This window comes from Palaemon carinicauda, chromosome 27 (genome assembly GCF_036898095.1).
Source record: "Palaemon carinicauda isolate YSFRI2023 chromosome 27, ASM3689809v2, whole genome shotgun sequence".
Taxonomy (NCBI): domain Eukaryota; kingdom Metazoa; phylum Arthropoda; class Malacostraca; order Decapoda; family Palaemonidae; genus Palaemon; species Palaemon carinicauda.
The window spans coordinates 82,183,429-82,198,453 of NC_090751.1; the positions used below are offsets into that span (position 1 = coordinate 82,183,429).

The 15,025-nt window shown below is 45.0% G+C and overlaps 1 protein-coding gene across 1 annotated transcript in view; it reads right to left on the reverse strand.

Moving 5' to 3' along the window:
- LOC137620771 (T-cell activation inhibitor, mitochondrial-like) overlaps positions 1 to 15,025 on the reverse strand; it is a 177,822-nt gene that overhangs the window by 99,254 nt on the left and 63,543 nt on the right. The window contains exon 2 of the mRNA XM_068351192.1: positions 14,762 to 15,012. Within this exon, the coding sequence (XP_068207293.1) occupies positions 14,762 to 15,012 (251 nt within the window). The remainder of the gene's footprint in view (positions 1 to 14,761; positions 15,013 to 15,025) is intronic.

Below are 15,025 nucleotides of genomic sequence, written 5' to 3' on the forward strand. Positions count from 1 at the left end.
GCCTGTGAGAGGTTTGTACTATTGTTTAAAATCGGAGTAGTTGGCTTTTGAATAATTTTCAGATCTTTAAGTATCAGTTTTCATTTTTCTACAATTTCTGAATATAGATTTTCGATGGACCTTTCAACCTCTTTAACTAATTTCATTTGTTTCTTTATCTTAGAAGTAGAGATATAATTTTCATCTGTGTGGTTTGGCAAGTTTTTCTTCAGAACCATTGAAAAAGGTTGCCCTGGTCTTATTTGCTTTTCAAGAGCTCTTTTACGAGCCTCTTTAAAAGTAACCCTTTCCATGGTCCTAATGGCCTGAATTTCTTTTTCAAAAATAAACTTTACACAGCTTTTAGATGTAGCTGGGTGTGCTTCCCCACAATGTATGCAATTAGGGTTTTCTATGCATACTCCATGACTACTTTTTCCACAATTGGCAATTTTGGGAATGAAATTTACTCCTGCTGTATGAAGAGTTCCATTGAGTAAGTCCACGGCATCATCAGCACTTTCAAACTGTTCTGCATTTCCTTCAATTTCACTTAGCTCCCGAAATCTATCCCAGTCCGCCTTATCAAAATTCCATCGAGGCGTTCTCTGTAAAGGTGGACCATTGTTGGTGTTTATAATGATTGGTGCATGATCACTAGTATGCCAATCATCTAATGTTCTCCAATTAAAATTGAGAAGACAGTTAGAGCTTGCAACTGATAGGTCAATGCAGGACAAGGTACCTGTCTGTACATGAAAATATGTGGGCTCTCCTGTATTGAGGAGTCCGACATCTTCATTCTCCAAAATTGACGAAATAATATTATCCCTTGTATTTGCTAAAACATCACCCCATAAAGGATGTCTACTATTAAGGTCTCCTAGTAAGAGAAAGGGTTGTGGGAGTTGTTTAATCACTTCTACTATATTATCATATGAGATGTTGTCATTTGGAGGCAAGTAAAGAGAACAGATTGTGTATTTTCTCCCTATATCAATCTGTACAGCCACTGCCTGCAGAGGGGTACAGATAGACAAAAATATTTGGGGAACATCTCGACGAACGTATATAAGACTTCCCCCATGGCTCCCTGCTCGTTGATCATATGGTGTCCTATAGCTAACATACTCTCGAGAACTAGGAGTATTAGCATCGAGCTTGCTTTCTTGTTGACATACTGTTATAGGGGAGTGCTCACGTATGAGGAGCTTAAGTTGATCATATTTCGCCCTTAAACCCTGGCAATTCCATTGCAGAATGGAGGAAAAAACTATGGTTTATTTTTTGGAAGACACCTTAGATGAAGTCTTCCCATTGGCAATATTTGATCTAACAATATTTCCCGGAGGTAACTCTAGAGAGGATCTTGATATAGTCGGTTTTGTGTTTCTCTTTTTCTTTGAGTCCTTTTAATCTAATTGTTGAGGAGGATGGTGGAACTCAACTTGAATTTCTGATTGGTTCAATTTACCTTCTAGTTGTTCAGAAACATCAGCAGATAAGATATCATATTTATTTGAAGTCGTGACTTTAATGTTTCTTATGGTAGGAGGCGAGAGAGATGGAGGTCTCTCTCTTCTTCGATTAAAAGGTTGTGATCTATCAAGTTTTTGCACCTTCCACACTACAGGTTCACCAGGTAAATTGGTTTCAAGTGCAACCTCCATCAGATCAGGCAAGGACACGGCCTGTGAGAGGTTTGTACTATTGTTTAAAATCGGAGTAGTTGGCTTTTGAATAATTTTCAGATCTTTAAGTATCAGTTTTCATTTTTCTACAATTTCTGAATATAGATTTTCGATGGACCTTTCAACCTCTTTAACTAATTTCATTTGTTTCTTTATCTTAGAAGTAGAGATATAATTTTCATCTGTGTGGTTTGGCAAGTTTTTCTTCAGAACCATTGAAAAAGGTTGCCCTGGTCTTATTTGCTTTTCAAGAGCTCTTTTACGAGCCTCTTTAAAAGTAACCCTTTCCATGGTCCTAATGGCCTGAATTTCTTTTTCAAAAATAAACTTTACACAGCTTTTAGATGTAGCTGGGTGTGCTTCCCCACAATATATGCAATTAGGGTTTTCTATGCATACTCCATGACTACTTTTTCCACAATTGGCACAAACAGCTGGCTTATTGTTTAGTTTTTCTTTACATTTTTGGCTTAAATGGCCTTACATTTGGCAATGATAACATCGCAATGGTGAAGGGATATATGGTTTTACCTTCAAAGATAACCAACCAGCTTTTATAACATTTGGTAATTGGCATCGATCAAATGTTATAATCAGAGTAGCAAGAGGGATACGTTGTTCTCCAACTCTCTTTCTCATTCTGACTACTTTAACTACTCCTTGATTTTTCAGTTCATCCTCAATTTCTTTTTCCTCTATATCCAACAATTCTGGACCATAGATCACACCTCTACTCTGGTTGAAAGTAGGGTGCGAAACGCATTTTACGCTATGACCGTTCAATGTTGTAAGTGTTTTCAACCTTTCACCTTATACTGGGGACAGTGTCTCTATCAAGAGACTTCCATTTCCCTGGGGTAGAATTTTTGGCTGCCCTCCACATAAAGTAACTATTTCTCTATTAGCTTTAAAAACATTTATACGCTCATTTCTTCCGTTTTCAAATTCCAAGATAAAAAAAATTTCATAATTCACTACTTCATAGTGAGCAGGTAATACTCCTACTTTTCTATATCTTTCTGTACTGTCATCATTTTTCACTCTCTCTCTCTTCTTCTCTAGCGTTTTACTATTCACATGACGTGAAAAAGGTTCCAACGTTACAATGCTAGAACCCGAGTTGGAGCTGTCTGTACCGAGGTCCATGTTTGTATTTTCCAGGTCGTCAACAGAGGTGTTGGGTTTTTTTGAAAAAGCAAGCCGGGTTATCCACCTCTTATCGGAGGATGTCAGTCCTCCTATCCCATGTGGCCCAACACGAGAAGAGGCTTCAGGGGGGACCAGTCCTCTATTAGAGAGGGGCTGCCTCTCTTAAGGTGGGCGTACACTGGTCAGTGGGGGTAGTTAGCCCCTCCCACCGTCGACTCCAATGCCTGGCGTCACCCATTACCCGCAAATATGGGTGGCTTAAAACCGGATCACTGGAGCCTGACTCTTAACAGACTTGGTCTGCACCCAATGGGGTCTGCCAGAGGGTGATGGCGTCTAAATTGGCACAGGTTGAGATGGAATGCAGTCCATCCCACACTCTGCCAAATCCAAAGCAGCATCCAAAGTAAAATCGAACATGCCAAAGTCATCAACAATATTGAGCCCAAAAGGAAGAGATGGGAGAAAAAAGACATAATCAAAAGTAAAAGAGAAAGTGCTGACTGATTTAGTTGGATCGACAGCTGGGCACCGAGGTCCAATGGGAAGTAGTTCCCACTGTTCATTAGAGCCCAGCTGCTAATCCCTAAGCCCCCACCCTCATCAAGGCTTCAGCATCTGGGGGGCACAGCACCTTGAACTGGTAGATCTTGTATTTCCTGGAAGATGGATGGATTGGGATCTGGAAGTACGCTTCCTTCAGATCCAGTGTACACATGAAGTCTTGCGGTCTCACTACAAGTCTGACCGTGTCTGTTGTCTCCATGCTGAACGGAGTTTGTTTGACAAACTTGTTCAGGGCTGAGAGGTCGATGACGGGTCTCCAGCCTCCAGACGCCTTCTTTACAAGAAAGAGTCGACTGAAGAAGCCTGGGGAGCCGTCTACGACCTCTTGGAGAGCATCCTTCTTGACCATGGTCTCGACTTCTGCCCGAAGGGCTAGCCCCTTTACCGATCCCATGGCATAGGAGCTCAACAACACTGGATTCGCTGTCAGGGGAGGAAGAGATGTCGTGAACGGGACGCGATATCCCTGACTGATCACAGAGATGGTCCAGGAATCGGCCCCGAGTTGCTGCCACCTGAACGCGCAACTTTGTAGGCATCCCCCCACTGCTGGACATGCAGGCGGATTGCCAATCCTAGCGTTTGCGGCCTCGGCTGCTCCCTCTAGGATTCTTGCCTCCCCTGGAGGACTTTCCGCCCTTCTTGTCTTTGACAGGAAAGAGCTGCTGTTTGGACACCTTCGTCTTTGTAGCCGGCGCCGGTTTCGTCAACTTGGACTGGCGAGGTTGTTGGGGTGCTGGAGGTTTGTAGGGCTTAGATGTAAGAGCCCTTTGGAGGAGAGAATCGTGGTTCGATTTCCTCCACCTCTCAGCTGTCTGTTCCACATCCTTGGGCTCAAACAGACTCTTTCCTAGGATGGAAGAGTGTCTGAGCTTGCAGACATCCACGGCTGGGACCTTCGCGTGGAACCTCTCGGTCACCGGATCACATTTCAAGATCGAGTTTGCCCACAAGTTCGAAACTTGGTGGGCCAGAAACTCGATGGTACGTGTGCCCGAAAGGAGGAAGGTCTCCAGGGCCTTCCTGGTGTTTTCCTTGGAAAGATCCTCGGAATGCAACACGAAGCCCAGAGACCCTAGCCAGACATCCAGCCACGATGTGGCCTGCATGGCACACTTTGCGACTTTCTTCTGACTCAGGATCTCCGTTGCCGAGAACGTCACCTGCCGGTTGGAGAGTCTCTCAAGAGAGACTCCCCTGGTGAGCTTTTCCACGGAGTGGTGAAGAGGAAGAGCTAAACAAGGCTCCTCCATGATCTCGAAGTACCTCCTCTGTTAGACACGAGGAGGTGGGAGGAGCATGTTACCAGCAGAGGAACGGCTGGAGGAGGCGAGTTCCGCGAGATGGCCCTCGACCTTATCTCTGGCACTCTTCACCCCTTGGGACCAAGGCAAAACCGCACTGGTCTTAGAGGGTTTTTGAGTGCTGTAGACTTGGTTCAGGACCGTATCCTTGCCTTCATGAGGGGTGGTCTCGGGGTCCTTGAACTTGTTGAGATGCCTCATCAAAGTCAGGACCTGCCAGAAGGCGTGCTCTGAATCCTGCTGCTCTCCTCCTGGTGAGTTGGCAGCAAAGTCTCCTGTCCCCAGCTGCTCTACTTGGGGTGACACGTGGACGTTCTCCTGGGGTCTCGCTGGCTCTGGTCGAATACTTGAAGACTTCGGGACGGTCTTCGAGTCCTTCGGTTCCCTTCCAGGAGGGATGCAGGAATCCGGCAAAGAAGCCTGAGGAATCTTCTCCGCCCCAGTACGCGACGATTCTCCTACTCGAGGTGGGGTCTCTCCCATTGGTGCGGTGGGGGAAGGCCTCACCTCGGTAGATTCTCCTGAGGACGGAAAAGCTTCGTCCACAGGAGAAGGAGAGGGGGGGAATCGTGAAGATGATGACCTGGTTGTGGGCGCTCCTGGAGACTCGCTCGGCTGCTCGCACTGCGAAACCCGCCGAGACTTGCGTTTGGGGACACGCTGGCGCTTGCGCGATTGACAAATCGCGGGATCGCGCGCGGGCGAACGTTCGCGCGCGAAGATAAAGGCGCGGGAGAGCGTGGGCGCGCACGGCTGCAGAGTGTTGGCGCGTTGGCGAGTAATGGCGCACAGGCGAGCGATGGCGCGCAGGCGAGCGTCAACGCGTTGGCGAGCGATGGCACGCAGGCGAACGATGGCGCGCAGGCGAGCGATGGCGCTCAGGCGAGATAGCGTGCAGGCGCGTAGGGAGACCTTTGGCGTGCAGGATCGTGTGTGCGCGGGCGTGCTGAGGGATGCTTGAGCGCAGGCGACAGATCCCGCGGGCACGCAGGAGATCGCTGGCGCGTGGTCAGAAGCAGGCGGCTGGGGTGCAGGGCCAACAGGGGTAGAGGAGCGTACCGGGGGCTGCTCGTGGGCGTGTGCAGGAGACTTTCTGTGAGCACGCGGGTGTGTAGCGTCTCGTCCAGCTCTGGAAGGCGCATAGGCGGGTGCACACGATGGCGCGCAGGCGAGGGCTGACGCATAGGCGAGCTCCGGGGGCACGCAGGTGATCGCGGGTGAGAAGGAGAAGGAGGCATCTTCTTGCCTATGCCCAGAACAGTCAGCTCACTCCGAGGAGGAACCTCTGCGGGGGACGTCGAGGGTGAAGAACCGAAGAGGCGCCTCCTAACCCCCTTGTAGGGAGAAGGAAGGCCTCTACGGCAGAGAGGAGGGCAAGCCTTACGGCGAAGACGACCTCTAGGAGCAGGCACACCATCATCGGTCCTCCGAAGAGGAGTCTCTGTCAGTGAACTCACTCGAGGGGGGAATCACCCGCAGGAGAGACCGTTGGACTCAGCTCCTCCCTCGAAGGATGTTCGGAGGGGGGAACTGAGCCTTCAGCTACATCAGCAACCAAGGCAGGGGTTTGACCCGACCCGTCGGAAGCCTTTGCCACAACAACGTCGACGATAGACAGAGCATAGACCTCCACTATCACTGGCGACTGTTTGACAGCTGCTCCCAACTGGATCAAGTCAAACAGGGCTTCCCTGGAGGGCGAAGCCCCAAGGATGTCCAAAGCTGCAATAAATCATTATTAGTAACAGAGTTATCAATATCCTCCCCCGGAGGAGGAGGAGGAGCTGCCTCGCTATGGGAGGCAACTCCCTCTCCCGAACCCCGAGGTTGGTCAACAAAAGAATGGCCTACGCTACTACTCGCCGGCCTCTCACGAGAGACCGATCGAGTGGGAGCTTTGGAGGTTCGGGCAGTGGAAGAAGAGTCCTTGGAACTTTCCTTCTTCAAGGCAACCCTTGAAGGAGAAGGATCCCGCTTAGACTTCTTCCGTCGCCGGGAAAACCTCTCCCACTGGGAGGTAGACCACTCCCTGCACTCACTACAAACATTTTCTCTATCACACCGATGACCTCTGCAGTACGGACACAAGGTGTGAGGTTCCGTCTCGACCGCCGACATGAACGTCCCACAAGGGCGGTCGGGTAAGCCAGGGCATTTCCGCATGATAGAGGTAGAGGCCAACTTCCGAACACTCTCTGAAAGAAAAAGCAAAAAAGATTAAGGCTGTCAAAATGCGAGGGTGAGGTAGACACGTCTGACCGTCACCCAAGCCAAAAGTGAAGTGAATCAGTTCACCGGTGAGTGAGGGGGGAGGGGTAGCTAGCTAACCCAGTAAACCCTCGTTAAAAATCTAATGGCACGTCATTTCAGCTACGCCGAAAGTAATACCCCATGTAAATAGTGAGGTTTGTATTTTGGTTACGGAACAAACTTTATTCAACTTAACTATGGAGAAATTATTGCAGCCTGCCCATCTGAATCTGGACCCCAGCTCCCCTTCAGCAGCAAAGGAATGGCGGCATTGGCAAAAGACGTTTTCCAACTTTATTCAAGAATATGGTGAAAGGACACTAAATAAACCGAGGATACTCGTGAACTATGTCAGTCATAATGTTTTTGAATACATTGAGGAATGTGTGAATTATGATACTGCCATTTCCCCATTGGAAAAGTTATACGTAAAGACACCTAATGAAATATTCACCTGCCATTTACTTGCTACTTGCCAACAAAAGGCAGGAGAAACTTTGGGTGAGTTTTTGAGAGAATTGCATAAATTAGGCAATGACTGTAATTCAAAGGCAGTTAGTGCAGAATAATACAGAAAGGAGCTGATCAGGGATGCTTTTATAGTCTAACCTTACCTTTGATTCGGCAGTGTCTTCTTGAAAATAAAACTCTAGACTTACAGGCAGCTTACGCCCAGGCTTACTCTTCAGACCTTGCCCAACATAATGCTAGTTCTTATAGTCCCATGCATCCTCATGTTGAGCATACTGCTGCTTTAGTTACCTCTGATCATGCTCTTATTGCAGGTGATCATGTGAAGAGGGGACCAACGTCTGAAAGCCGGGAGGTAACGGCTGGAAATCAAGTATCAGCTGCTACACTGTCCATGAAGAGAAATTTTTTTTTTTTTTTGTGGAGATCCCTAGGATATTCGTGTGCACTACCCAGCTCAGGATTCCATTTGCAATAAATGTGGCAAGAAGGGACACTTTGCAAAAGCATATCTATTGAAACAATCTGTATATGGAGGTAAATCTACGACAGCTATAGTATTTGATCCCTCACAGTAATCTGTTCTTGCAGCTATCGCTGGTACCACCTTTCCTCAGAGCCGCTATCGGGAAGCTAACTCAACAACAATTATGGGACGAAAGTTGACAGCCACTGTCGACTCGTGCAGTGATGACAGTTACATAGATGGAAATGTAGCATTGGAATTGGAGCTACTGATACATCCCACCAACAAAGACGTTGCTTTAGCACAGAAATCTTTGCATACAAACTCTCCAGGTTATGTCAATGTGGACTTGACTCTTCCCCTTAATGGAGAAACTTATCCATCCACGCGTCTAGCAGTAATGAAGGATTCATGTTCAGGAGTACTACTTGGTCAGGACTTCCAAGAATAGCACAGAAAGTGAATCTTGAATATGATGGATAAAAACCAGCGCTCAACTTATTTAGTGCTAGCTCATACTGCGCGTCGGCTGCTGGTGCTGTAGATGAGCATTCTATCTTCCAGCATTTGTTACCTAATTATAAGCCTATAGTCACCAAATCGAGACACTACTGTAAAGATGACAAAGAATTCATTGACGCGAAGACTAGTCTCTAGGCTGAGGGTGTTATTGAGGATAGCATATCACCGTGGAGAGCTCAAGCTGTGGTTAAGGATCCCTTAGATCAGCATAAGAAGCGGACATGTCGATTATTCAAACTACAGTATAAATCTGTATACAGAACTGGATGCTTATCCATTACCATGGATTATCACCTTGGTTAATGAACTCTCAATGTACACTGTATTTTCGACTTTTGACTTGAAAAGTACTTTCCACCAAGTCCCACTAAAGGACTCAGACCATGAGTTGTCACTCATTGGCACCATGGAGTGGAGTAACACTAGTTGCGTTGCCTTCATCTCCAGAAAATTATGTGAATGACCTTGTCCTCTTCAGACAATAGGCCCGAGATTTGCTCCATTCCTAGGTAAGCATCCCACGCTTTACGAGAAGCATCTGAGAACAGAAGGAATTGCGGAGGAGGAGGACCCTGAAGCGGGGTTCCCGCTAACAGGTTTTCCTCACTCAGCCACCGACGGAGGTCCGTTACCACCTCCTGTGGTACTGACAGCAGGGTTGCAGGGTGGTCTGATGTCTGTGACCACAGGCTCTTCAGAGCCCAGTGCACCGAGGGAAGAGGCATTCTCCCGAAGGGGAGGAGTTTCTACAAGGCGAGATGGCCTAAAAGCTTCTGCCAAGAGTATTCAGGAAGAAGCTTCCCTTTCAGATAGGTCACTGCTATTTCTCTGAATCTCAGGATCCTGTTGGCAGATGGAAAAGCTCTGGCTTGAAATGAGCCTAGGTGCCTAATGGACTGTTGACAGACAACGCTGGACTTCTCCAGGTTCAGTTAGATCTCTAACTCCTTGCAAAGATCTAGGAGTAGATCCACGTGCCTTAACAGGAGAGCTCGGGGCTCTACAAGAAGGAGCCAGTCATCCAGGCTGAGACAAGGGCAAAGATTATGGTGAAGACATGAGGGTCTGTTGACAGGGCGAACCACAGCACCCTGAACTGAAAAATCCTTTCTTAAAAGAGAAACCTTAGGTAATTCCTTGAGGCAGGCTGGATTAGGACCTAAAAATATGCATCTTCCAGGTCTATGGTCAGAAGGAAATCGTTCTTCCTGATGGCCTGGAGAACAGTGGCCGGAGTCTCCATTTTGAATTTGGTTTGGAGAACAAGCAAATTCAAACAAGAGAGGTCTATGACGAGTCTCCAGCGTTCCGTCCGCTTCTCTACCAGATATAGATTGCTGAGGAAGCCTGGAGAATTGCTTAAGACTGCCTCCACAGTTCCTTTGGCTAACAATTTGAATACTTCCTCAAATAAGGAGGTCCTTTACTAAGCCTTTTGTATAAAATTGTTGGAATAAAAGATTCCTGGTCAGAGGTGGTGTACAAGATATGAAAAGGACTATATCCTGAACGGAAGACTTCTACCATCCATAAGGTCAGCCCCGAAGTCCTACCAACATAACCAAAAGCTTTGTAGGGATCCCCCTACTGGTAATAAGCTGGGGTGTATGCCCTTCCTAGTGGAAGCTGACAACAAGTATTTCTGGGCCTTGCCTCCTGGGCTATTGTGAATCTGTTAGAAGTAGAAGTCGTCTTTGCTGAAGAACTGGCTTTAAAGAAGAGTTCCTTAGCTGCTGCTGGGAGGTAGGCAACATTGGTGCCACTACCCGTCTTATCATAGGGGCTTGTCCTAACCTATCTACCCTCTCGATAGCCATAGCAACATCAGAGGGAGGGAACAGAGAAGAGGAATTCACTGGGTCAGAGTTTCTCAGGGCTAATGCATCCTTAGGTGACAGTTATCTAGAACATTTGGTTAAGACAGCATCATGCCTCTTTAGGATACAGTTATCCCATAGGAAAAAAATCTGGTGTAAAAGGAATTCTATGGCTTTAGCCCCAGATTGAGATAATTTCTCAAACTGCTTAACAGTGTGTTCTTCTCTTACGTTCCTGTCACCATAAAGCGGGATACTGTTCAAGACCAGTGGTCTACCAACGAGCAGGCTTGGATTGCAGACATAGCGGCTATTATTATTATCACTTGCTAAGCTACAACCCTAGTTGGAAAAGCAGGATGCTACGAGCCCAAGGGCTCCAACGGGAAAATAGCCTGGTGAGGAAAGGAAATAATGAGAAATAGAATATTTTAAGAATAGTAACAATATTAAAATAAATATTTCTCATATAAACTATAAAAAAATTAACAAAACAGGAAAACAAGAGGAAGAGAAATAAGATAGAATAGTATGCTCAAGTGTACCCTCAAGCAAGAGAACTCCAACCGAAGACACTGGAAGGCCATGGTAGAGAGGCTATGGCACTACCCAAGACTAGAGAATACTTGTGTCCTTCTCCTAGAAGAGCGGTTTACATCCATCTTCGCGATTTCGGGATTTAAAAAGATGGCAAGGAGGTTGGACAACTTATAAACTGGTATCGATGGTACCAGGTTAACAACATCAGCGTCAAAAGGGAGTGGGCTCTAAAAGGCGCCAGAGTGTACGTAAAATCCTATCTGGCACAAAAGGACTAAGGGCAGTAGTTTTGAGGACCTGCTGACCATAAGGGAATTTTCAGATGCTGAGACTTGTGTATTAAGCAAATCTAATGTATCTTTAGTTTGGTTAGAAAGTGCCACATTGAACCTGTGTCTGGAGCTTTGAAAATGTGGGAAGACTGAATCAACTGCGCACCATCTGTTAGCGGTCCATCTAAACGACAGATGAGGCTCATAATCTTGATAAATTGCGAAGCCTCTAAACCAGACATCGGGACCTTGAGGTGGACTACATCAGCTGAGCTGGTGTTCGCATGAGGTTTTTCGGAGAGTCATTAATAGTGATAATGTTATTACCCGGTTGTTCCACTTTTTAGTGAGGTCCGATATGTTCTGAGATAAGTTCGTTGGATTTTTGGGGGGATTTTATAAACTATACATTTTTAGAACGCTAACATTACGAAGAATGCAAAAACCAATGTTGCCAGAATTTTCGAGGTCATTTTGGCGGCCATTTTGGATTTCTAATATGGCGACCACAAAATCTTATTTTTCTCTTATTTACTTATTTTGTTTTAACTATGTGGTAAAATTCTATGCGTAAATTTATATCTGTAATCTATGAAGTATGCTTGAATAAATTCAGTATTTGTGTTTGTAATCAAATTGGTTTTATTGCGTATGTAAACTATGTTCGGCGATTGTGGCGTGTTGTTTTGTGTATTGTTTTGTGTAGTTTTGTTCTGAGTGCTATGTTCTCAGTGGAATAAAGCCTTGCTGTAGGTTTTGTGATTCTTTTGTATACTACACTGTACTTATTATGATGAAATATGACCAAAAAAACCAACTTTAATTTTTTTTCCTTTACAGGTCTAATTTGAGCTGCAATGAACACTGTGCCTCTTCTGAGCAAGCCATGTGAAGAAATAAAGGATGGGGGATCCAATTAACTGGAGACTGTGTATTCTTTGTCAACGTGGTGACAAAAAAGAAGGTCCTTTGGTACTAAAACCACGACTAGGTTCTTATGTGACATGCTTGAATGCAGTCAGAGAAAGAGCCACTTGCAATGATGGACAGTATGTGGAAATCGAGCGAAGACTCAAAGACGTTACCAGAGATACATTGAGTGAGCAGGGTGCAATATGGCACCAAAGCTGTTATCAGGAGGCAACAAACAGGAGTCGGATCGAGAGGGCCAGGGAACGCAATGAACAAGCTGTGAGTGCGGCTTCAGCCACCAAGAAGCGTGGGAGAAAAAGAAAGAGTGAAGAGATTGAACAGCCATCTGAGCGGCCGGCCAAGTTCACAAGATCCAAGACAGCTCCCCTGGAGAAGGATTTGTGCTTTTTCTGCCAAGAAGACACAGGAGAGCAGATCTTCAGGGTTTGTACGTCAGAGACAGGGAAACAACTAAGGTCAGCTGTGGAGAAGTCTGGGAATCCAGCCCTGGTAACAAGACTGAATACTTCTATCTCCCCTACAGATGCACATGCAATTGATGTTCAATACCACAAAGGATGCTGGAGAAGCAACGTGTTTCATTCCTTAAGAAAAGTGTCAGACCGAAGTGGTCCATACGTCCACCCACTTCAAGCAGCAAGCATGGTTGAAATAACAAACTTGGTTGAAGTGAAGACACGACAAAAGGCTGTAATCTCAATGGGAGACGTAGAGACAGTGTACAAGAACATGCTTGGGGATGTCATGGCACAGCATTGCCCCACCTTCAGTCGAAAATGGTTAAAAGAATATATTCTGACTGAACTCCCAGCTGTGACATCAGTACTGCAAAAAGATCGTAGGAAATCAGCAGTGCTATACAACCCAACAGCCTGTCAAGAAGATAATGTTCATTCAATGATAATAGATGCTGGCAGCATGGACAATATGAAAACAGTCTTCAAGGCAGCCCAGATCATTCGCCAGAGTATTGTCTACTTCAACAAGGAAAGTGTCACAGATAATGATGACATCCCGGTATCAAGTGATACAACATGTGTCCCAGCTGAATTGTACAGCCTGATGAGATGGGTTCTGACTGGGCCTGTGGAACATCTAGCAACTGAAGCAAGGACAGGGATCACAGACCGGTTAGCACTAACTATGAGCCAAAACATGATGTTTGGGTTGAAGACAGACAGGCAGGTCCAGTACAAGCCTTCAGGGTCAGGCACCTTTAGGCAGCACCAGAAGCCATTCTGGAAATGGTAAGATGTCTTTGCAAGACAAACTGCTCAACTAAAAGGTGCTCTTGTGCTGCAGTGAACCTTCCTTGCACTGAAATATGTCAGTGCACAAGTGACTGCCAAAATGACTAAGATTCAAAGGATGTTTCATCTAATCTCATTGACTCGGAGAGTGACGATGATGATGATACAGACGATGATTGAGAGACCATGATATATATTGCCTAAAGACAATAATACAGATTAATTGTGGCAGTTTTAGCTGTTGTTTCTTTAATTCTTTCTATGATCACTCAATGCTTAAATGTATTACCTTGCATACTTCTGCTGCTACTTGAAATTGCAATTGTTGCGTGGAAACACATGGTGCTTACCTCTGATTAGACTACTGTAATACTATCACTTAGTGTTACAAATTGTATGTAAATAATATTTAACACTTTAGAATGTATGGTGCTGATGTGTTTCTAGTTTCACATTGCATGTAGGTTATCAAAAATAATGCCAACATGGAACAAATAGTTTTTGGTTTTGTAACACATTTATTACCATAATGTTCCTTAATAAAATGCCTAAAAATGGTAATTTCTGCTACTTCATGTTTTAAATCATATCTAAAGACTACATTTATATTATGACAAAGCAAATTAAAGAAAAAAATAGCCAAACTTAGCTGTGCTGAAGTCTCTCAATTGAAAATTGCATTTCAGAAGTCGGCCATTTTCAACATCCAAGATGGCCGCCAAGGTGACCTAATTAATCTTGGCAACATTGTTTATGAGATTCCTTGACTTGTAAGCATTCCAAAAATGTATAGTTTACAAAATCCCCAAAAAATTCCAACGAAATTACACTAGTGACCTCACTATTTGGAATAATTGGTAGTTCCCTTTTAAGTTATGGTTTGGTTCTTAATTCTTTCTCAAACATCCTTCCTTTTCCTTGTGTCATTCATATTGTGACAGGGGAATAGGAGGCGGAGAAGGAACGGGAAGAGTCCAGCTGACTCTCATTATAAGAGCATTTGCCTCTAGCAACAGAGTGCGAGAAAAAAGAATTGAAATCTGTCTCTTAACTTGATTTTCGAGGAGAGAAAGAATTCCCTATGTGTTGCCATCTGGAAATGCCTACAGTATGGGCCTGTCTATGACATATAACAGAGATAACCCTTTCTGTGTTAGATTTAGGTATGATTTATGAGAAGGGTGGAAAGTGCTTCTCGTCCCTTATCCATTCTCTGTAACTGAAATGAATCCTCTGAAGCAAAATGCTGTTCCGTAGAATACGTGACATGTAAAGCATTATGAACCTTAGTTCAAGAGCTAGTGTGCGGCTGATCATGTAAATTAATGGGTTTGCTTTTAGCATAAATCATAGGTTTGCTATAGCATAAGTCAAGGCTTTGGTATTGTGAGTTCTAGCCGGATGTTTATAAAACTTTGGGAGAACTTTAAAACAGTGGGGTGTCGATCTACCATGCCCCTAAGGTGCATTGATCGTAAATTAGCTTGAGAGGTTTAAGCAGGAAGTTTTATGCTGAAAAAGAGTACTGTATGAGCAAGGAAGATCCTTACCTTGAATTTGCTTATTTTTCACATAGAATTGGAGACTGAGAGGAGAAGTTCTTTTTTCATTCACTAGAGAGTCTAAATGATTGTTTAGCAATTTCAGTGAAGATTCGTTTACCAACTGAGCCTTAGGGTGTTGGCCAAAGAGATCTGGGTGTACCAAAAAGTAGAAAGGACGGAGGGCAGTAGCTACTTCTGAGGATGAAAGATATCTTAAAAAATTGGAGCTCCAACCTCTACCACTTTTTCGAATGTGCCTGAAAATATAAA